The 21631-nt window shown below is 53.8% G+C and overlaps 1 protein-coding gene across 3 annotated transcripts in view; it reads left to right on the forward strand.

The window, feature by feature from the left end:
• The window catches only part of LOC116862944 (sodium- and chloride-dependent taurine transporter), a 63111-nt gene extending 42444 nt beyond the window's left edge, over nt 1-20667 (forward strand). The window contains exons 5-9 of one of the 3 annotated variants that reach the window (XM_032850386.1): nt 831-1065; nt 10878-11010; nt 18323-18457; nt 19656-19759; nt 19890-20666. In XM_032850386.1, the coding sequence (XP_032706277.1) occupies nt 831-1065; nt 10878-11010; nt 18323-18457; nt 19656-19759; nt 19890-20058 (776 nt within the window). In that variant the 3' untranslated portion in view covers nt 20059-20666. Of the gene's footprint in view, nt 1-830; nt 1070-10877; nt 11011-18322; nt 18458-19655; nt 19760-19889 lie in introns of those variants that run through there. The other 2 variants (XM_032850385.1, XM_032850387.1) reach the window with 2 other exon arrangements.
• The last annotated feature ends 964 nt before the right edge of the window (nt 20668-21631 follow it).

A 21631-nucleotide genomic window follows, 5' to 3' on the forward strand; every position in this document is an offset into this window, starting at 1 on the left:
TGTCTTGGCTGTTCCTACCTCTCTGTTGGTTTGATGAGCTTGCAGCTGCTCAGCCATGTAGTGCAGAAGAGAAGGGCTCATAATCAGGAGTCTGGATGGTTTCAAGTCCCACTTACTCCCCTTGTATGCTTACTACTTCATAGGGTTGCTGTGAAGACAAAATGACAGCTACGTAAAAGTGCTTCATACACGCTATAAGCGCCAAACGAATTGGTAGCTTTATTATTACAACATTTCGTCCCGTGCCTGATATCTAGTATGCACCCATAAAATAATCACTGGTACGCTTATAATTGGCAAGGACGGGAAGATGTGTGGTTTGTTATTCATTCATCTGTATAAATCCATCCATCCATCCATCCAGTACACTTTTTCCCATTAGTCAATGGATAGACCAGCCATCGGTCTTTCCAGCTATACCCATCCACTCATTCATCCATACATTCATCTACCTAACCTTCCAACCAACCACCATCCATACATCCATCAACAAATTGGATATCCATCCATCCATCCAGTATCCATCCATTTGGCTGTCTTTCCAACCAACCAACCAACCAACCATCCATCTACTCATCTGTGCGCCTGGCCATCCAGTCATTGAGCTCTCCTTCCTCTATACATCCTTCCACTCACCCAGCTTATCGGACCATCCATTTTTTCACCCACCCATCCATCCAGTCATCCATTCATCCTACAGATAACTCGCTCGTCCTTCTGGCCCTTCTGGCCCCTTCTAGCCCCAGGCCTAGGGATACTGGGGTTGTGTATGTGGCCACAGTGGGTCTGGCCTCCCTCCTGATGCTCCTTTTGCTTGCCCACACCCACAGGCATCGGCTATGCCTCCATTGTGATTGTGTCCCTCCTGAACATCTACTATGTCATCATCCTGGCCTGGGCCACTTACTACCTGTTCCAGTCTTTCCAGTCGGAGCTGCCCTGGGCACACTGCAACCACAGCTGGAACACACCCCAGTGTATGGAAGACACTATGCGCAAGAACAAGAGCCTGTGGGTCACGCTGAGCGCCAGCAACTTCACCTCGCCTGTCACCGAGTTCTGGGAGTAAGGCCAGCCTCGAGGAAGGCAGGGGGGAGGATGTGGGTGGGGAGCAGAGAAGACAGCCCACTCCCTCAGCTTCTCCCCAGGAATGTGGTTGTCACTATCTTGGCATGGGTGGTGGGGTGGAGGAAGGAGGGTGCGGATCTGGAGATAAATCCATGCCTTTGGTCTCAGACAGGCCTGGAACCGAATCCCAGTGCTGCCATTTTATTGGCTGTTTGACCTTCGGCAAGTCACTGCCCCTTTCTGAGCCTCAGTTTCTTTAACTGTCAGATGAGGGGAATGAATCGTTCCTACACCTGTATGCAGGTATATGTACTTCTCTTGCTGCCTATGATAGAGTTTTCTTAGTGTATTTTAGAAAAAATACAGTTAACTCATCAAACCTATTACTGCCCAGAGGAAAAATGGGTATACAAAGCTGACGTAGTTACTCAAGTGAAAAGGTGAGTCAATAGAATGAAAAATACGTATCAGTTAGTTTTTGCTGTGTAACAGTAGCCCCCAAACTTGGCTTTCAACAACGACTTTATTTGGCTCCTGGTTCTGCTGATTGGCAGTTTAGGCTGAGCTCCACTAAGCAGTTCTTCCGTCTTTGTGGGGCTCCCGTGTGGGTCGGGCAGCTGTAGGACATCAGGATAGCTCTTCTGGGGATTAGCTGGCTGTTGGCTGGAGGGCCAGGGGCAAACTGGTCCATGGGGCCCATCACCTAGCAGGCTAGCCTGGTTTGTTCACAGGTGGCTCAGCATTCCACACACCACAAATGGGGGAGCCTTCATGCGGGAAAGAGTTCTTTTCAAACCTTTGTTAGCATCATTTTCGCTCATGTCTCATCAGCCAAAGAAAGCCACAGACTAACCCAGATTCAGGAGGTTGGGGGAGAGGCTCTGTCTCTTAGGAGAGGAATGGAAAACTGTGGGTCTTTCTACAGTTGACCATGATGATGTCAGCAGCTGTGGGAGTATAGATGTAGGACAGACATCAGGAAGGCGGAATGTGGAGACCTGAAGTTTGGGTAACTCTTAGCTGACATACGGGGGAGTGCTTCGAACATAGTGCATAGAGACCAATCACAAAAGCATTTGTGCATTAACTTTTCCTTGCTCTTCATGAGCTGAACTTGGGGTTCAGCACCTGGGTATGGCCCCGATGATCCCAGTGATGAGGTTGAGAGCCAGGGGCAGGAAACAGTACTAAGGATGGGAGGGAGTGGTCCCTCATCGTCATTTGGGTCAGCTTTGCAGCTCCCAAGGTTCTTCCCCACCTCCAAGAATCCGGCCCGGAAATGGACCCACGGGAAAGTGGGTGGCCTGCCAGCTGGTCCTAGCCATGCTTGAGGGCCAGGGCCAGGAAATCGTAGGAAAGCAAGGGTCAGGTGGGGGTTCAATCTAGGGGGTCCCTGTCCCTGTCATCGAGCCTGAAGTCAATGCTCACAAGTCCCTGGGTCTGCTTGAACAGGGGCTTGTTCTTGGTGTGTACATATTTTCCACCCGCAGACAAAGAGCACGTATAAGAACATTCATTACCCTCTCCATGCCACACCCTCTGGAGAGCTGAGTTTACAGACAAAGAAGTGTGGGCACCTCATTCTTCTCACTTGAATGGGTCCTGAAACCACAGCCCTGTCTGTCCTAGGCTGTTCCTGGCATGGCCTGATCACCCTCAGCCCACCCCGCCCAGGACACTGGCACCCAACCAGCCACTTGGGTCCCTCCTGAGGCCTTACTGCCTCGGGCCTGGGTGGGCTTGCCTGGGCTTCAAACCTCACTTCTAACTTCACCGGGCGCTGCTGCCCCTCTGGGCCCTGATGGCCTCACCTGTGCTTGGGGAGATCCTTGCACTGCCCTCCTGGCCTTGTGGGGCTGCCCTACCTGAACGAGACTGGGCATGGCCAACCCTGAGAAGTTGCTTGAGAAATGTGGGCCATTGTTACTGATTAAGTGCCCTCGTAGTGGATCCAACTGCCCTCTAGGGACGTTTGGAATTCAGGTCATCTGACCTTCAGAGAGACTAAGGAGTGGCCTCTTGTAAAGGCCCTTGCCCTCCCGCTCCACCCCCACCATTGCAAATGGGGCTGTCCTGGCTCATCTCTGCTCTCACAGGCCTGAAGGCTCTAGGGAAGGGGCTCCCATGAACCACGAGATCCTCGGGCGATCCAGTTTTTCTCCATGCCTTCTCACCTACCTGTCGCCTACTGAGCCCTCCTGGGGATCCTCCAGCTCCTGCCTTCCAGAATCCCCATTCTGAGCTCCCAGGCTACCATTCCTGGCCTGGATGCCCTGAAGACAGGATTTATCTTTGAAAACATCCTGGGCCTACAGGCAGCTTCCCAGGGCCCACAGGATCCGGATGGGCTTTTCAGCCCACAGAAGGCTGGCTGCCTGCCTGCCTCCTATTACAGCCTTTGGGTCTTAGCCAAGTTTTGTAAGCCCACCTGAACATCCACAAATAACTTGCCATCTTTTTGGAACCCTGGGGAAGACGGGGGTCCACAGAGTAGGAGCCTGGAATGCAGGCTTAGTTGAGGAGACCAGGCCCGTCACCTGCATGAGCAGAGGCTGAGGCCAGTGAGTGGGCCAGGGTCTTCAATGTGGGGCAGTCCTGGGCTAGGCACTGTAGGTGAGAAGGTCCTGGTCCCTGGCCTTCCAGAGCCTTCCCTTCTCTTGGACATGAAAGAGGGAGAAGAAAGAGAACTAAGGTGGAATAACTAGCTCCCATGAGCGTTGTGCCTGGGACTGATCCCTCTCATTGGCATTTCATCTTTCCAGGGGCCCTTCAAGTAGGGAAGTACTTGGGAATTCTCCCAAACTCCTGCCCACCCCAAATCTCGAATCCAGTTCCCAGATGCTCTGGGCTCTCCCTTTCAAGTACACCCAAAGTTTGACTCCTCTCCCCACTTACACTACCCCTGCTCCCCCCACACACCCTCAGCATCACTCCCCCAGACCCCAGCACTGGACTCTCCTCCCCTGCCTTGCCCTTGCAGCTGAATCCAAACATGGCATTTCTCAGCTCAGAACCCTCTCGTGGCTTTCCCCATACTATGATCTCACTCAGCCAGAGAGGATTCAGTGAGGGCGTTTCAACACAGTGAGTGCTCACTGGATGCTGATTCTTCTTATGAATTCTGTGTCCACATCCACATGGCTGTGTAGCCTGGTACAGCAAGTTAACTACCCCGCTGTGGCTTAGTTTCCTCATCTGCAAATGGAAGGGCCATAGGAGCTGGGCTTTGAGGAATGAATAGGAGCTCACTAGTCTGAAAAGGAGAGCAAAAAGACATTGTGGGAGGAAGGAACCGCCCACACAGAGAGGTATGGCATTCTGAACACATCCAAGTGTTTGGGGACCGTAAGTCATGAGTCTGGCCGGAGGATGAGACACATGGGGCCAGGAGAAGGTTTAAGGCCTTGAATGTTAGCCTGGTAAGTTTGAGCTTTGTTCTCCAGAGGGGGAGCCATGGAAGGTAGACAGGAAGGTGAGTGACATGACAATCTGCTTTCTCGCTACTGCTCAAGGAACACACTAGTGGGAGAGAGAATAGGACATACATTAAGCACCAGCAGTATACAGGGCCTCAGAGGGTTCAACCATCAATGGGTCTGGGTTCCCTTTGAGGTGAAACAGCTTACAGGATTTCCCCCCAGAATAGCCACTGGCCCTCTAGTGCCTAGCTCTGGGGTTTCCATTAGGAGAGGCTTGCCAGGACATTATTGAGGTGTCATTGACTGGTACCAGGTTAGGCAGCAGAGCAGTGAGGATACTTGCAAAAGGCTGCTCCCTACATCCTTCAAGCCAGAGCCCAGCCCCAGCTGTTGTTTCTGTCCACTTCTCACCTGTAGCAGACAGATGAGTCCTTGAGGTGGACCAATGGCCCACAGGTGTCTGGGAACTCCTTGGGAGTCAGAATAATGAGGTGCTGTGAAAGCTGAGACTTCTTACAGCCCTGTGGACAGGGAAAGAATTTGCTGATCATCCCTGCCAGCTGCCCTCTCCCTCTCTCATTTTACTAGCTGAGAGTATGGGTGATGTCCAGGTCCCTTAGAGCAGGGACACTGCCTCTGGCCCCCACACAGCCCCGCTGCATGGCCTTAGGTCAGTCACCTCCTCTCTGAACCTTGAGGTCACAGTCTGGCACAAGTTAAAGAGTGACATGCTAAGGATAGGGCCTCCAGTCATGGCTTGTTGGGTATGACACTGAGGGCCACAGAGGTTAAGTGACTTGCCCAAGGTTACACAAGCAGCTAGATAGAAGAGGGCTCCCAGCCCTCATCTCTGACATTGGGGTCTGTGTCCCCACCAGCCACAAGTCCACAGGTAACACTGTGCCATGTGTGTCACAGGGGGTCCCCTCTTGGCATGGTCCACCCCCCACCCCCTCCCGCAACACCCACCCCATCTGTAATGCTAAAGCACCATTGTCAGCAGGAGCCAGTGAGATGATCTCTTCCAGAGCCCTGTGAAGCCACCAGGGCCCCCGGAGATAGTCATTTCACGCTGGCTTTATAATTCGACTCAGAGTTGCTCTGATGGAAAACAGAGCTTGTGCCCCTGGTTAACCTCATCCTGCGGGTCCCTCCTCTGGGGTCTTCACTCTATCCTAAGGGTCCTGCTTCACCCCAGCCCTGGAAGACAGGCGGGGCCAGATCTGGCCACATGCCCTCCATCAGGCCGGAGCCATGCCTTCCTCCCTGGTTCCTCCCAAGCACCCCCCCGGGAGCTCAGCACGTATCATTAGACTTTATTAGAATCAAAGAAATGAGTCATATTTGCAAACAAGCCGTGCTCAGCCAATCTTCCCCTGCAGCTGTCGGAAGGAGGAGGCGGTGGAGAAAGCCTTGTGTGGCCCCATGCTCAGGGCGGACGGGCTCTTTTATAATTGTTGCCTCCGCCAGTCTCCAGGGAAGAGCCAGGGCCAATAAATGGCTGGCCGGCAGTCAAAAGGAAACGATTTGGCCCACTCGGAGGACGTATTTACATCTCTGAGTGCTGGCTGGACGGCAGCGGGGCGGCCGACTCACAACAGACGTCCAGGCGACTCTCTTTTGGATCCCACCCTGGAATGAATCATTACTATTCTTGGATAAGAATGCAGCTCACCTCTGGGTCTCCTCCCTCTGGATGAGTAGTGTCAGGAAGCCTGGGATGCTGGGGGCCCTTGTGAAGGGCAGCATAGGACCAGGCACACGGGTGGCTGGTCCCCAGGGTGGCGTCAAAAAAAGGGATTCAGGCCCAGGGTTGGTTTTTTTTTTTTTTTTTTTTAGTCTGGGTCATTTCATGTGAGTTCCTGAACCTCTCTGAGCCTCAGTTTCCCCATCAACCAAATGGGTATGATTCATTTACTCAGTTAATGTCTGTTGAACTCCTCCTCTATGCCAGCTACTGTTCTGGATCCAGCAGTGATCAGACAGGGGCCCAGCCTCCAATGGAGATGGCATTCCAGTAAGATCAATGGACATTAAATGGATGGCCCAAATACAATTGTAATAGAAAAGCAGTGATAAATAATGAAAAGTAAAGCCAGGGCAGGGGAAGGAGAGTGACTGTACGATGTCCAGGAAAGGCTGCCCTGGCGAAGTAACATTTGAACAGAGACCTGAAATGACGCAGGGAGGTGGTCGTCATGTCATATAACAAGTGACTGACAAACTTTTCATAGGTCCTGAGGCAGGAATGTGCTTAGTCTCTTCAGAGATCATACCAGAAGACACTGTGGCTGAAGGGGCCATATGGGGGATGAGGTTGGAGATGGGACCAGCATACATGAACTTGTCCCATTGATACACCTGTGGTCCCAGTGTCATTAATAGGTCTGAATGATAAGAGTATTTGGTCGCCTTATTCAGGGAGGCCAAAAGGGATAGGGCAGGTTAGGAGGGCCTCTTAGCCAGGTAGGTAGGAGCCATGGGAGGATGTAGAATGGTGGAGTGGTCACCTGACTTGGGTCTGGACAGATTCTCTCTTGATGAGAGCAGACCTGGGGGGAGGGTGACCGTGGAGGCAGGAAGACAAGTGGGAAGGCCACTGAAAAAGCTCTGGGAAGCAGAAAGGTCCATAGAGGAGTGGTGGCAGTGCTGGGGACATGTGGCTGAATTTGGGGTACCATGCAGTCCCCTGGGGTGGTTAAGAGACTGCTGAGGGGCAGTGCACTATGGCTGTTCCTCTGGGGCACAGCACTCTACAGTTTATTGAGCCCTCTCACCACCACGGGAAGGCCCAGCAGATCCCTCTCCGCCGCTCTGTGGCTGAGGCCCTGGGAGTCCCATACGGGAGGGACCTGTGGAGGGTCCTTCATGCGGGGTCCTTTCAAAAAAAGGATTCGGATGGCCCCCACACATTCCAACCTCCACGGCTACCCAGAGCTATCTTTGGAAAGGATGTCCGTCACTTTGGCCCCGAGCCCACATTGGGCTCTGTTTTGACAACCCCTGACTGATGAGACACATTCATTCCATTCCTAGAACGTCTGTATGGCCCATTACAAACATTTTCAAGACTTTTAAATAATTTTTATAAAGGTGCTATTAAAAACATTGAATCATTCATCTAAAAACATCAAACATCCAAAGAGAAAAACATTCAAGTACAAAAAAACGATACCCAAGGCCAAGTGCATTCCCCTCCCCCGCCTCCCCACCACCAGGTCCCCCTCCCCACGGGCAGCGGCGTCTAGTGTGTCCTGCCAAAAATAGTCTGTGCGCATTCAAGCACAAATGTACATCCACCCCCTTCCCTTTTTAACACAGTAGGGCGCATGCCAGAAGCCCCGTTCACCTTGCTTTGTTCACTTACTTTATCTGCAGGATATCGTTTCTTATCTGCTCACGGGGAGCTTTCCCACTGTCTCGCAGGCCCTGCGGCATTGGCGTTCACCTTGTGTCCTCTCTGTGCTGCTGAGCCCCTACTGATGGCCACTTGGGTGGTTTCCAGTCTGTTGCTCCTACAGACGGTGCTGTGATGAATAGCGCGGAGTGGTCCCTGTCATTGGCCACACGTGCAAGAGTAATTACGGGAGAGAGGCTCAGATATGGAGTATGGCTGGGTCAAAGAGAACATTCCTTATGGTGCCACCCAGAGGCGTCATGAACTCCTACAAGAAGATGGCCACCGGCCGTGGAGACTCGGTTTCCCCGTTGTGGCTTCCGGAGCTGGTCGGCTGCCCAGAGCCAGCCTGCCATCTGTCATAGGCACCACTGGTTTACCAGTGGTAGGAGGAGGCTTTAGAAAGGGTGTCCGTGAATGGCGCTTGGTGTGGTCGCACAGGGAAGGGAAGAGTTCAGGCTCTGGGGTTTCAGGCTTTTCAGCTTGACTTGCCCAGAGGAGACAAGAAAAGGCTGGGGACCTTCTCAGCATGAGCTGAGCATCTACTGTGTGCCTGTCTGTGAGATCCTTGTTCTCAGGCTATTTGGAGGCTGATAGGCAGGACAGACCTTTTCACCTGAAGGTGACATCTGGTGTGAAGGGATGGCTGGGGAGACAGACAGGGACTCCAGTCAGCTGTGTGCAGAGCAGCAGGAAAGGCTTCCCTGGTAGCATGAGGACGGTGTAGCTGGCGTTGCAGCGGGCCCGAAGGTGTGGAGGTGGAAAGCACTCTGCCTGACGCTGCCCATTCACAAGGAAGCCTTGGGCCGCTGCCCAGCATGCCCTGGGCCTTCATTGAAGGCGCTGAGCTCTGGAGGCTGCGCAGGGAAGGGCTTTTTGTTCTAAAGCAGCTGCAGCCGCCAGATCCACGTGCTTGGCAGGGCCCCAGCCGGGATGCGGTTGGCTAACAGCCTGCCTCAGGGGATGCCCCCTGGCTTGAGGCTTCAGGGGACCCTGGCCCATAGCAGGAGCCTGGGCAGATTCTTTTTAAGGTTTTGGCATTATTCTGTCTGCTTATCGGAGGAGCAGTGCGGGGCAGTCTGCAGAGCACAGGCTTTTGGAGTCTAACAGGCTTGCGTGTAGGGTGGCAGCCTTGCCACCCGCTGGCTGTGTGTCTGTGGGCAGTTGAAGCTTCCTTGCCTCGGTTTTCCCCATCCATAAAATGGGGCAAATGACCTCTAGTCCTTGGATCAGATGGTAAGTTGGAAAGGCCTTGTGGACCTACTGAGCACATACCATCAGAGGTGTCCAAGGGGAGCTCCTTGATGTCCGGGTTCTCACCAAAAACAAGGACAGGAATGCTGCCCCTTTTTGAGGTGACCGGAAATACTTCGCGACTTGGTTCTGAGTGCTGTGTGAACTTGCTGGTATCCTCCGTGGAGTCCTTGGTTGGTTCACTCAGCAGGTATCTATTGAGACCCTACCATGTGCTGTGCGTTGTTCCAGGTGCTGGGAGCCCAACAGTGGCCCGAAGAAATGGCCTCGCTTTGGATGCCACTTGAGATGGGGATCTTAGATTTATTCAAGGTCCTTATGTTGAAGCTTCTGCGGGGTGGAGATGGGGTGGAGTGGGGAAAGGCAAAACAGTGAAGTATCCTGGCCCAGCAGGCCTTCTGACATCCAGAGCCCTGACCACAACTGGCTGGAAGCTAGGGAACGGTCTGGAATGCATTCCTAGGCAGTGGCCTGGGGGCAGGAGCTGTTACCTGTGTTCTACAGGGTGCACAAAGTCACTCCCCCTCGCTGCCTCTCTTGCTGGTGGTGTGTGGCCTCCAAACCAGGAGCTGACTTTGGTTAGAAGGAATCCTGGCTTTTCACACACAGGGAGCACAAGCTCCCTGTCTCCCATGATCAGCAGCCTGGGGAGCCAGGGGAACGGGGGACCCTGATGTCCCTGCGCTGGATGCCCCTGTCCTTAGTCACTGCTGCAGTATCTGCTCTGGGACAGTGGGGACAGTGTCTTGGCACTGAGTTTTGCGGCTTCTGGCTGTTAGCACCCAGTGCAACCCCACCCCAACTTCAGATGGCATCAGCCCCTCAGGGACGTGTGTGCGTAGGTGCTCTCACACATCTTCTGCAGGTCAGTGAGGTTCTCGGACTCCACAGACCCAGCTTCTGCTGTGTGATGCTGGGCCAGGCCAATGAGCCTTCTCACCGTCTCCCTGCCTCTTCCAAGACCTTCATAACCCTGCGGAGTTGGGGGGAGGAGGCTCACTGCTCAGGTGCTAGATGCTGCTCTGGGCATCTCGAGGCCAGGACGGGAGTGAGTGCTAAGGGTTACCCAATGCTGGCTGCATACCAGACCTTGTCAATGGTACTTCGTGTGGGTTTTCTCTTAACAGCGATCCCTGTAAAGAGGTGGATAGGTGCTCTGCAGCCACATACAGAATAAACACTTTGCCCTCTTGAGGCTTACATTTTCAAGGATATTCAGATATGAAACAGGGGTGAATAATAACAAAAGAGGGGTGGGACAGAGAGTTGGGTAGTTATCCCCATTTCACAAACAAGGAGATTCAGGTCCAGGAAGTCAGGTAACTAACCCAAAGTCAGACTTTCACACGGTAGCGCTAAGTTTGAACCCAGTGTTTGGCCCACAGTGGACATGAAGAAGGGTCTGCTGAGAATCGATCACATGGGAATTAGTACGCATTTAACAGATGAGGAAACTGAGGCATAGAGATGTGCTTAACTTGCCCGAGGTCCGACTGGGTTTGAACCCAGGTTCACCTGACATAGGAGTCTCAATCTGTCCCCTTTGTTGACTTCTCCACACCCCCGTGACCTGGGTGAGTGCTGCTTCAGAGACCCCTGGGGATTCCAGGGCTTGGAAAGGCGAGGGGGCTTGTGGAAACACACCTGAGCCGGGGTTTCAACCCCAGCCTGTTGGAGCCCTGGCCTCAGCTCTCTGTGCCCCGGGGCGCAACCTGACTTGTGGCTCTGTTTGCTTGAAGGCGCAACGTGCTGAGCTTGTCTTCTGGAATCGACGACCCTGGCTCCTTAAAGTGGGACCTTGCTCTCTGCCTCCTCCTGGTCTGGCTGGTCTGCTTCTTCTGCATCTGGAAGGGCGTCAAGTCCACAGGGAAAGTGAGTTGTGTGTCCATCCCTCCCCTGCCTCAGCAGAGAGTCTCCCCACCCCCCAGACCCTCCTGCTTGAAACCAGCCCAGCCCAAAGAGCCCAAGTATGTTGCTAAAGCAGTCTTCTGAAAGAAAATAAGGCCCTGATCTGTGGCATTTGCCCACATCCTGGTGTATATACTCCCACCATGTCTGATTTCACATTCCCGATAGTTTAACAACTAGTTCACAGAATTCCTGAAAGTCCGATGGTGCGCTCTCTGGGACCTGCGTAAGCTCCCTACACTCCCGGTTCCCATATTGAGGTGTTGCTAGTGCAGATTTAGCAAATAACAAACACGGGTGTTGATAAGTTAGCAGGTAGCAAGGTGAGTTTATTGTTAATTACCAGCAATTCACCCCGAACACAGACCCTTGCTTTGCAAAGTGTGCCCTGACTGGCAGCCTCGGCGTCCCCCACAGACTTGTTGGAAATGCAGACCCATGGGCTTGCCCCACACCTGGAGAATCAGAACCCACGTCCGAATCGTATCCCCAGATAATCCAAATGCACGTGGAGGTTTGAGAAGCACAGACTTGGAGTTTGGTTGCAAAGTCTGGTTAACCAAATTATCGTACAACTAACACTACGGCTGGAAACAAAAGCTTTCACTGATGATTAAGTTACTTGCTCAAAACCAAGATGTTAGTTGTTAACCAGAACGTTAGCCATTGCTGAAATATTTGCAGCTGATTTAATAGGTTACACGAAGACTAGAACGTTAGCTATTAACCAGGGTGGTAGCTGATTATTAAAATGTTAGCTTACAATTGAGGTTGTAAGTGTAACTGGATTTCCAATAATGAAAAGGACAGCCTGTAACTAAAAGACTACCTGGAAGTTAGAGCTGAACAATTACCCGATAACCAAGACGCTGGCCAGTATCGTGGTCATGGTCACTGTGATGACAAGGCAGTGCGGAGGGGTCTGGGGGGATCACTGTGGTGGGGCTCTAGGCCAGAGAGAAGGAGTTGGCTGACCTGCCTTTATATGAACCCCACCTATCATTTCCCTCTTGTCACTTGCATCTTGACAGGGGAACATCCCTTTAAGATCTAGAAGCCCCCAAAGGTCTAAAGAGTAAGTTAAAGTGGCATTGGAGGTACGGTGATGGGCAGGGGGTGACATCTCCCGGAGAAGGGGCCTTTGCTGCCCTGGAATTTACATTAAGGACCGTGGTCTCCCCAGATGAAGAGCCCCTTGAAGTGAAGTTGTAGATCAGAACAGATCCCAGCATTTACTTAAGGGCAAGATCTGGGTCCCCAGGACAGCAGAAGCAGAATGGGGACGATTCTGGAGCAGGGGTCTAAAACCCAGTCCGGAAAGGAAGCAGGCCAGGCTGATGTTGTCGCACTGGGACAGGCAGGAAGAGGGCCCCTCAAGCAATCCCCACAGGCGCCTTGGGGTACTCGTTCACCCCTGTTGGCCCACCTCCTCCTCCATCTTAGGCGCCAAGCATTTCCTTAACCGCCTTTGTTCAAATGAGGAGGGAGCTACCTGGGAGAGGTGAAGTGGCTTGTTCAAGGGCACTCCCTCCCCTCAAAGCCCTGGCTTTCTCTTGTGCAGAATGGGTGGAGGTGAAGGCTCTAATAAGGTATGTGATGCCCCCAGCACCAATGCTTGGCACAGACAGTGCTGTAAACACGCATCGTGTCTTCACTGTGCCCTCCTATTTCCCCACATGGAGGTGAGTTTTTCTGGAAGTTTCTATAGAGCACTTGTCCCCAGCCGTGCTGGAGACATGATCGTTTCCTGATGCACTCATACATTTTGAGCCTCTCCTGCCTGTCAGGTACTGTTGTAGGAATAGAGCCAGGGGATACGCTGGGGGTCCACAAACAGAAGTCTCTATGATCCGGGAGCTGAGAGATTTGTTGGTTGCAACAAGGTGAATGTGTAAAATACATGGGAGTCAGTGGGGACTGAAGAGTAACGTGGCGAGGGAGAACAGAAAGTTCTGGGATACACTTTATTTTTTTTATTTTTTAAAAGATTTTATTTATTTATTTGACAGAGATCACAAATAGGCAGAGAGAGAGAGAGAGGAGGAAGCAGGCTCCCTGCCAAGCAGAGAGCCAGATGTGGGACTCGATCCGAGGACCCTGAGATCATGACCTGAGCCGAAGGCAGAGGCTTAACCTACTGAGCCACCCAGGCGCCCTGGGATACACTTTTTTAAATGGGGTGGCCAGACAGGCTCACCAAGGAGGGTAACTTTGGGACACAGATTTGAAGGAAGTAAAGGGTAAGCCATGTGGCTATCTGGAGGAGAAAATACTCCAGGGAGAACAGCCAATGCAAAGGCCCTGAGGTACATCTGACCCAGACCTATGGGGGAGCCCCCAGTCTGATGGAGGAAGCTGCCGTTTCCCAGAAGGAGTGGGCAACCTTTGAGATACAATGGGGCGGGGTGGGGGGGGCAGGAGTATAGAATCAAATGAAAATGTAGAGGGTACTGGGCTTGCAACTGTGGCCAGTTGAAGACGTGACTTGACAGAGGTCCCCCTACCCAGCCCCGCCCCTGGAGACAATCTCCTCCTCACGCTCCAGGCCCCTGAGGGGCAGGCATGGCTCCCAGAACAATAGCAGAGCCCGGGCCAGCCCAGAGAAGCCAAGACAAACACAGTAAGGCTCTGTGGACTTCCTTGAGCTCCATGGCTGGCCTGCCCGCCCGCCTGCTGCCCGCCGCCCGCCGCCAGCCATGGCTTTCAGCCCTGGCCGCAGACCAGGTTCACGGCCGCTGTGGGGGCTAAGTCCACGGGCAGCAGGACGGACCTCATCCTGGCCCTGGCCCTGCTTCAGTGGCTGATGCTGGTCCAGCTGGGTGGGGGCGGGGGGGTGGATAGAGGAAGAGTTCGGACAGCTCAGGACCCAAGTTCAAGTCACTTGGCCTCTCTGAGCCTCGGTTCCCTTTTTTTGTAATTGTCATCATTCCAAGCGTCTGAATATGCCAGGGCTTCCTTCATTCAACAAACAGTGAGAATGGCGGCAAAGGCTACGTTGCGCATGCGCGCCATGCCCCGTTCTTGGGGCTGTCGATCACCGCTCTTTCCATCAGCCTCACATCCAGAGATGTCCGTGGCCAGGCTGGGATTTGAACCCAGGCAGAGCAGCTCCCCCCACCTGGGTGTCTGCATCCTGCATTCTTCCCCCTCCTAATCATCACTTGCTGCCTGCCCTCTCCCGCAGCTAGCCGGATGGTAGGGCATGAGGCCAGGAAGGTGCCAAGTCCAGACCATCAATCGCATGGGAAGATAAGTGCCGGGGACCCGAAGGGGAGTACCCTCGCTGACGTGACCACAGACGTGCCCTGAGGCTGCACCCCCCAACTCTTCTGCCCCACACTTGAAAACAGACCCGGGGTGGGGGTGGTCAGTCAGAGTCAGACCTGGTTTGGGATCTCAGTTTTGCTCCCACAAGCTGCATGAGTTTGGGAATGTACCCTTCCTTCTCTGAGCCTTGGTTTCCCCTTATGTGAAAGGAGTTGGTGATTCCCCCTCTGACACACACAGGGCTGCCATGAAGACCCTCGGGCCCTGCCTAGATGCTGGGCACAGATATGTGGCCCCACCTCTAGGAGCCTCCATCTCTGGGATGAGTGACCCCTACTGCCCAGGCCTTTATCCCCAAAAGGAAGTTCAGGGCAGCGGGAGACTAACCCGTTTCCCTCCTGCCTTGTGGGCCACTCTCCCCGCCATCCTGAGGGGAACGAGGAAGCGTTGTCCTTGCAAGTTTCCAGGGCAGTTGGGCCACAGGGCTTTTGGGTCATGGGCTCAGAGGAACCACAGAGGCTTGCCAGTAAGAATGGAAAAATACCACGTCCCGTGGCAAGGCCTGCTGGGCCACCACCAGAGGCCCACTGGCGGCGGCTGGCACCAGCCTCTCCCGGGAGGATCCTGGGGGAGTCACGGAAAAGTTGAGAGAATGGCTCTCAGGGGCTTGTCCTCAGAGCAGCAGAATTTGCAAAACAAGGGTGTCTTTCCAAAGAGGCGGATGAGGTGGTGTGACTAGGTGGGGCTGTGTGAGCAGGAGGGGCTGTCCTGTCCTGGATTAGGGGATGGACTGCGGTAACACGCATGCACACTAAAGAGACAGGACTCCGAAGCCAGCTGGCCGAGGTCACATCCCACCTCGGCCACCTATTCGCTCTGTGACCCCAGGGCCCCTGATGTCACCTCTGGGAAATGCAGTTAATCCTTTTCCCTACCTCGTCAGGTTGCTGTGTGGGTTAAATGAGTTACTACACCTGAAGATCTTAGCCTATACCTGGCACACAGCAAGTGCTCCTTAAGTGCTTGTTAAACAGATTTGATACATGAAAACAAGGGAAGCCACCCCATCCCGGGTGGTTTCCTGTGTCCCTGACACAAAGTCCTCTGGCCAGAGCCCCGTTGCCCAGCCCAGTGGGGCCTGGCTGGCTTTGAAGTGGCCGCCCTCTGGGGACAGCCTGCTGTCAGCAGTTAATTGTTTGTGGACCTCTGGGTGTGGTTTGCAGCAGGGCCCAGAGGTGGGAACCGGTGGGGGGCCTGTCTGCAGGAAGGGAGGAGCAGCTTGTGGGGGGGCATGCTGATTTTTCTTTCTTTCACCCCTTCTGTGGCTTCCTGACCTGTCCCCACCCTCCGCGCCTGCAACCTTGCCCTTGGGAAGTTGGGAGGGTTCTCTGCCTCAGGAGAAGATTGGGGGGCTGGGGAAACTGAGGCCCAGATAGAGAAAAGTCATCAGGCCTGGGGGAGGAGCAGCAGAGGCAAACGTAGGTCCCGCCCTTTAGCCTAATGGGAGTGGCAGGAGAATCCTCCCTGCTAAGGTGTCTTGAGGCTGGCAGGTGAGGGTAGCACCTTTATTTTCCTCCTCATACAGATGGAAGCTGAGGCCAAATCACCAACTGGGAGGTGGCAGAGGTGGGATCCAAACCCCAGCCTGGGTGACCCCTAGCGGGCCCTCCCTGCCACTCTGTCTCTCCCCTGGAGTGGCAGAGCTGGATGGAACGTCAGACCTCATCTGGTCTGAGCCTCCTACTTCATGGGTGGGGAAATGAAGCCCAGAGAGGGACAGTAGCTTGCTCAAGGTCTCACAGCAAGCCAGTCACAGAGCTTGAATTCCAACCTGTGCCCTTGGGGAATCCAGCCTTCCTCTGGTCATTGGGAAGGTTGAGTGAAATAAAGCACCAGACATGGAAGGGGTTTTCCTGCTCTGCCACAGTTGTCTGCGGGCAGCAGGCTCTGGGGCACTTAAGTACTGTGTGACCTATGGGCAAGCAGTGGACACTCTGGGCTTTGGTGTCCTCACCTTCAAGATGAGATTCTTAATGAAGGGTTAGGGTGGGACCAGCCAAGTACAACGAAGTAACTACTGCACCTAGAATGGTGCCAGGCATACAGTAAGCACTCAGTAAATGCTGCTTTGTGGTGGCTGGCCAAGGGCAGCTGAGCCAGGCAGGCCCTGAGAGCTTTCTTCCTGCCCCTTTCCAAAGGCCCATTGTGGTGGTTTCTACTCACAGTGATGTCGGCTGTCCCAAGAATTGTGCTCCATCAAGGATTCCTGTGCCAGATAGGCGGGGTTCAAGGCTCGGTCACCCTCCATAGGTGTCTGGTACCTACATGGGCCCCAGAAGTGCCCTGCAGTAACCTGGCTCCGCCCCCAGCTCCCAGCACCATGGACATGTTCACCCGCTCTCTGGGTGTCCGTTTCCTCACCTACAAAATGGGTACACTTGCTGTGTAGTCATCCCTTTCTGGTCCCCTGGTCCCCTAAGACCCTGAGGGAGTCAGGGCCTCTGCGAACCAGTCTTAGCATTTCAGTTGGTCAACAGGAACTTTCTGTACGTGCTGCATCGGTGAAGTCAAATGCCTCATGCCTTTGCTCAGAGTGAGGTAGTCCACCTCCATGGGCTCTGACTACGTGTGGCTCCTGTGCTCTGGGCATGACCCAGGCGAGTCTTCGAGCCCTGCTGAGCTCCCCGTTCCTCCTCTGTCAGCACGGTGGCTGGCACGCCAGTTTGCAGGGCGGGGCGGGGCGGGGCGAACATCAGGGGTCCTTGTGCCCGGGGAGCCCTTGCTCTGGCAGCACCCTGCTGGAAACACCAGGATCTCACCATCAGTTTGGAGCCACGCATCTCTGGGCCCCTCCCAAGCATGAACCCTGCCTGGAAACGTCTCTGTTGAAGGAACAGATAGGGAAGGATCCATCCATGAGAACTGAGGGCATAGGGTGTTTGGCGATCAAGTGAAGGAGAGGAAGTAGGGTGGGACCTTGGCCATGGAACAGTCCAGGCTTGGTCATCTCTGGTGTCCATCTCCAGTTGACCTTGGGCAGCCTGGAATGTGCTGTGTTATCTGGGGATTGGGGGGGGGCCTACCCGGTCTCCTGGCCAAGGGGCGTTAGAGCTTCATTTCTTCCCAGAAGTTCCCTGTGCTGCTTGCAAGGTCACTGTCGACAACAAGCCCTATTTCTTGAGTGCCTACATGCCAGGTGGTGGTACAGACAGCTCCTTGAACCCTTGCCTCACCTCTGGATGGAGGTTTCTATTACTGTAGTCTCCATTTACACATAAGGGAACTGACCCAGAGAGGTGAAACATCATGCCCAAGGTCACACAGCAAGGGGACAGAGCTGGGATTTGAACCCTCACCTAACTGGTTCTTCACTCTTAAGAGTCCTACTAACAGTTGTAATGTTAGCTGATACATCTGGCACAGGCTGACCACTGGACTAAGCCTTTTACATAGACACTAGACAGTTTTATTTTGCATTTTTTTTCTTTTTCTTTTTTTAAAGATTTTATTTGTCAGAGAGAGAGGAGCTAGAGCGAGCACAGGCAGACAGAGCGGCAGGCAGAGGCGTAGGGAGAAGCAGGCTCCCTGCCAAGCAAGGAGCCCGATGTGGGACTCGATCCGAGGATGCTGGTATCATGACCTGAGCTGAAGACAGCTGCTTAACCAACTGAGCGACCCAGGCGTCCCTGCATTTTTTTCTTGATTTGCATTTTCTTTCTTCATGTCTGTTGCATGAGGACAGAGAGTCTGTCTTGGCCACCACTCTTAACTTCCAGGGCCTAGATACTCAGTATTGTTTTCACTGAATCTCAGTACATCTGTGAGGTAGGTGACTGGTATTATACCCAGGTTCCAGGGGAGGCTGCTGAGGCCCAGAGAGGCTAAGCAGCACACACAGGATCAAACAGCAAGCTCCAGATCCCTGGCCTCGGAGAGGATGCTTGAATTCAACAGCAGTGGTTGATGCCACGGGCACCCCTGAATTAATCTCTCCTGCCCACCCCCACAGGTTGTCTACTTCACGGCCACTTTCCCGTTCGCTATGCTCCTGGTGCTGCTGGTCCGTGGACTGACGCTGCCCGGTGCAGGCGCAGGCATCAAGTTCTATCTGTACCCTGACATCAGCCGTCTCGAGGACCCGCAGGTACCACAGGGTGGCCTGTCCTCCCACCCAGGGCCAGGCAGGGTGTGGGAAAGCTAAGCTGACACGCAGTTTCTTCCAGTCTTGGGGACACAGTTCGAGTCAGGCCATCAGCCCCCAGTACTTTTCCTGCTGGGCTGTGGCATGTTGTCCACCATGCTTGCAGGCATTTCCAGCTGTGTGTGTATCTTTTCATGTGGAGGACTGCTGAGGCCAACCAAGTACGGTCTCCTTCCAGCCCTGTGCCAGGGAAAGGGGGGGTGGAGGGGGTCTTTTGGTGAGCTCATCTCTTCCTTGGCCCTGGCCTCTGCCCGCAGTGGCCTAGAGGGTGGCATTGTGGGGAGAGTTCGTCCACGAGCGCTGCTGGCTTCCTTGGCTGAGGTTGGAATTCAGAGTTGGTGCTGAGCTCTGGGAAGGTCTAGGGACAGATTCTGAGTGCCCACCTCCTGGCGCTCAGCCACGTGACCACAGGGGGTTGGAGAAAGCCCTGGGATGTCTGATTGGCCCATTTGAGGGCCTTTTGCCACCAGGATCCTCAGCCTTCAGGTGGCCTTTGAGGTCCTGTGCTGCTTTGGTTCACTTCCCACTGCCCTCTTGCCCTGGGCAGGATAGGGGGCGGGCAGGGGATGGTTTGGCCAACATCAGAGGACAGCTGGGAGGGCAGCTTTGTGGCCATCAAGAGCTGCTGGATGAAGGTTCTGGAGAGCGGCTTCGCCTGCATAATCCATTAGGGAGTTCTGTCCCGCTCCAACTTGTGGGTTCCCAGACGATAGGAATTACAGTAATAATAGCAGCCTTGACTTAACAGTCTTAGCATGTATCTGCACTGGGCTTAATCTTTATTCTTAGAACCTGTGTAGTAGTGCAGCAGAGCCCATTTTACAGATGTGAAAACTGAGGCTCCAGGCGGGAGCCCTGTTGCTTGCGTTCATTTCGTAGTTGGAATTCCTATCCATCTGCTCCAAAAGCCCTTCCTTGTAATCCTGATGCTGAGTGACTGGGTTTTTCTTCGACTTCTGGGCTTCCTTGCAGCTCAATATTGCCTTGAAAGACACCTTGCATTCCAGCATAAATGCTTTGACTGCAGTCAAGAATCTGCACATTTTGAGGTGCAGTCCTTCAGGTGGCCGGGAACGTGTAGGAAGCTGGCTCTAACAGCCCCTTCTCTCTCTCCTTGCCACCCCCACCCAAACCCTCACAGGTATGGATTGATGCTGGGACCCAAATATTCTTCTCCTATGCCATCTGCCTGGGGGCCATGACCTCTCTGGGGAGCTACAACAAGTACAAGTACAACTCGTACAGGCAAGTGTCGCGCCAGCGGGCCTGGTGGACCTTAGAAATAATGATATTTAAAGAAAAAAAGAGAAGAAGTAGGGAGCGTGGCTTCCTTGTGTTGTGAATTAACTTGCTCCCTGACATATGTGTAACTTAGGGACTGTATGCTGCTGGGATGCCTGAACAGTGGTACCAGTTTTGTGTCTGGCTTCGCAATTTTTTCCATCCTGGGCTTCATGGCACAAGAGCAAGGGGTGGACATTGCTGATGTGGCTGAGTCAGGTATGGTGGTATTGGTGGCAGTGGTGGTGGGCACTGCCACCTAGTGTGTAAGCCGAGTACTGCAGGCATGAAGCCAGACCCCAGGGGGCTTGGGGGGGGGGACGAGCCTGGTTTCTGAAACGGACCCCCCCCCACCAAGATGTCCCCCAAGTATCAAAGAGTACAAAAGCTAAATTTTAAGCACTTACATTGCAATTTGGCTCAAGGGGCAGCAGAAACGCGGGGGTTGGGTAAGTTGGGGAATATTTAGCTACTTTTGCGTGGTCTTCCCTCCCTCTCCTTCCCCAGCAAACTCCTGGTTTCAGCAGCAGAAACCACTTTCCTAACTCAGGCCCAAGCCAGCCACCAGCCGGCATTCCATCACCACCTTCTCAGCTTTGGTTTCTGTATTTTGCACTTTGCTCCCAGCACGCTCCCTCTAGCAAACCCGTTCATTCATTCCATGATGTTACTGGCGGAGTCTGCCCTGTGTCAGGCACCACCGTAGGCAGCGGGAGAGGGAGAGACAGTGGGCATGCTGGCCACCCTCTGGGACGGTGACAGATCCAATTTGGGCGTAGGTTGGGGGGACAGTGTCACCCCCTCAGGGTGTGGGATCTGTTGGTGGGGTGCTCCTTCCGGAAGTAGAGGAAAGAGTCTTAGAATTATGGACTCTGCCGAGCCTGGGATCCTGGAGCTCCAACAGGGTGGGTCTGGAACCTGAAAATGATGAGGTCTTCAGTTGCTAGAATCCTAGAGCCTCAGCACCACAGTATTCTAGGACTTGCCCCTGGATATTCTAAGTCCTAGAATCGCAGCTATAAACTGCAGTGGTTTGGATATGGGATTAAGAACCGTAGGCTCCCAGGATCCCCAGATTCTGCCCTTGCCCCTTTTCCACCTCACTCCTGTCCTGCCCATTCACTTGGCGTGTGATCATCAGCTGCCTGGAAGGTTTTGGTTATTTTGTACACGTTCTGTGCCGCACCCGACCTTCCGATTTCTCAGGACCTCTCTGGGACTACACGGAAGCAAGTGAGGGTCCGGGGTGGAGGCTTCTCTCAGGCCCAGAGAAGAGACTAATGTCCTAACTCCAGGGACCAGCGTGGACCAGAGTTAGGCACAGCTGGAGCCCTTGCCTTGGCATTGCCCTTGCCCTCATGGGAAACTGGGCGGTATCCTTCTCCCTCAGCCATAGAACCCTAGCACTGGGGCTCAGGGATACCTCAGCCTTGTGCATTTAGACATCTAGATGCTGTGCAGTTGAGGAGACCCGTGGCTTGAGAGCAGGAGTCTTGCTTGGGCTGGTGAGGATCAGGCCCCTGTGCCTTGAGGACCGCCCCTACCTCCTGCCTCCCCACCCACCCTGGATGCCCGTGACAGCTCTGGTCTTACCTATGTGAGAATGCATCTGAGCTCCTCTGACCTTCTCTGCCATCCTTATACCCCCAGTGTTGCAGGACAAGGGGGCAAGTCCCCAGCTCAGCCCCACACATCTCTCCACTGCCCCCAGTCCCAGACAGTGTCAGATGCAGCTTTCCAACCCCAAGAGCCCCCAAGAAGCAGACTGGAGACTGAGGACACAGAGTAGTTCTAGAAAGATCCACACCTACTTGGGAATGTGGCCGTTCCAGTGAT

This window comes from Lontra canadensis, unplaced genomic scaffold (genome assembly GCF_010015895.1).
Source record: "Lontra canadensis isolate GAN:19392208 unplaced genomic scaffold, GSC_riverotter_1.0 scaffold403, whole genome shotgun sequence".
Lineage (NCBI taxonomy): Eukaryota > Metazoa > Chordata > Mammalia > Carnivora > Mustelidae > Lontra > Lontra canadensis.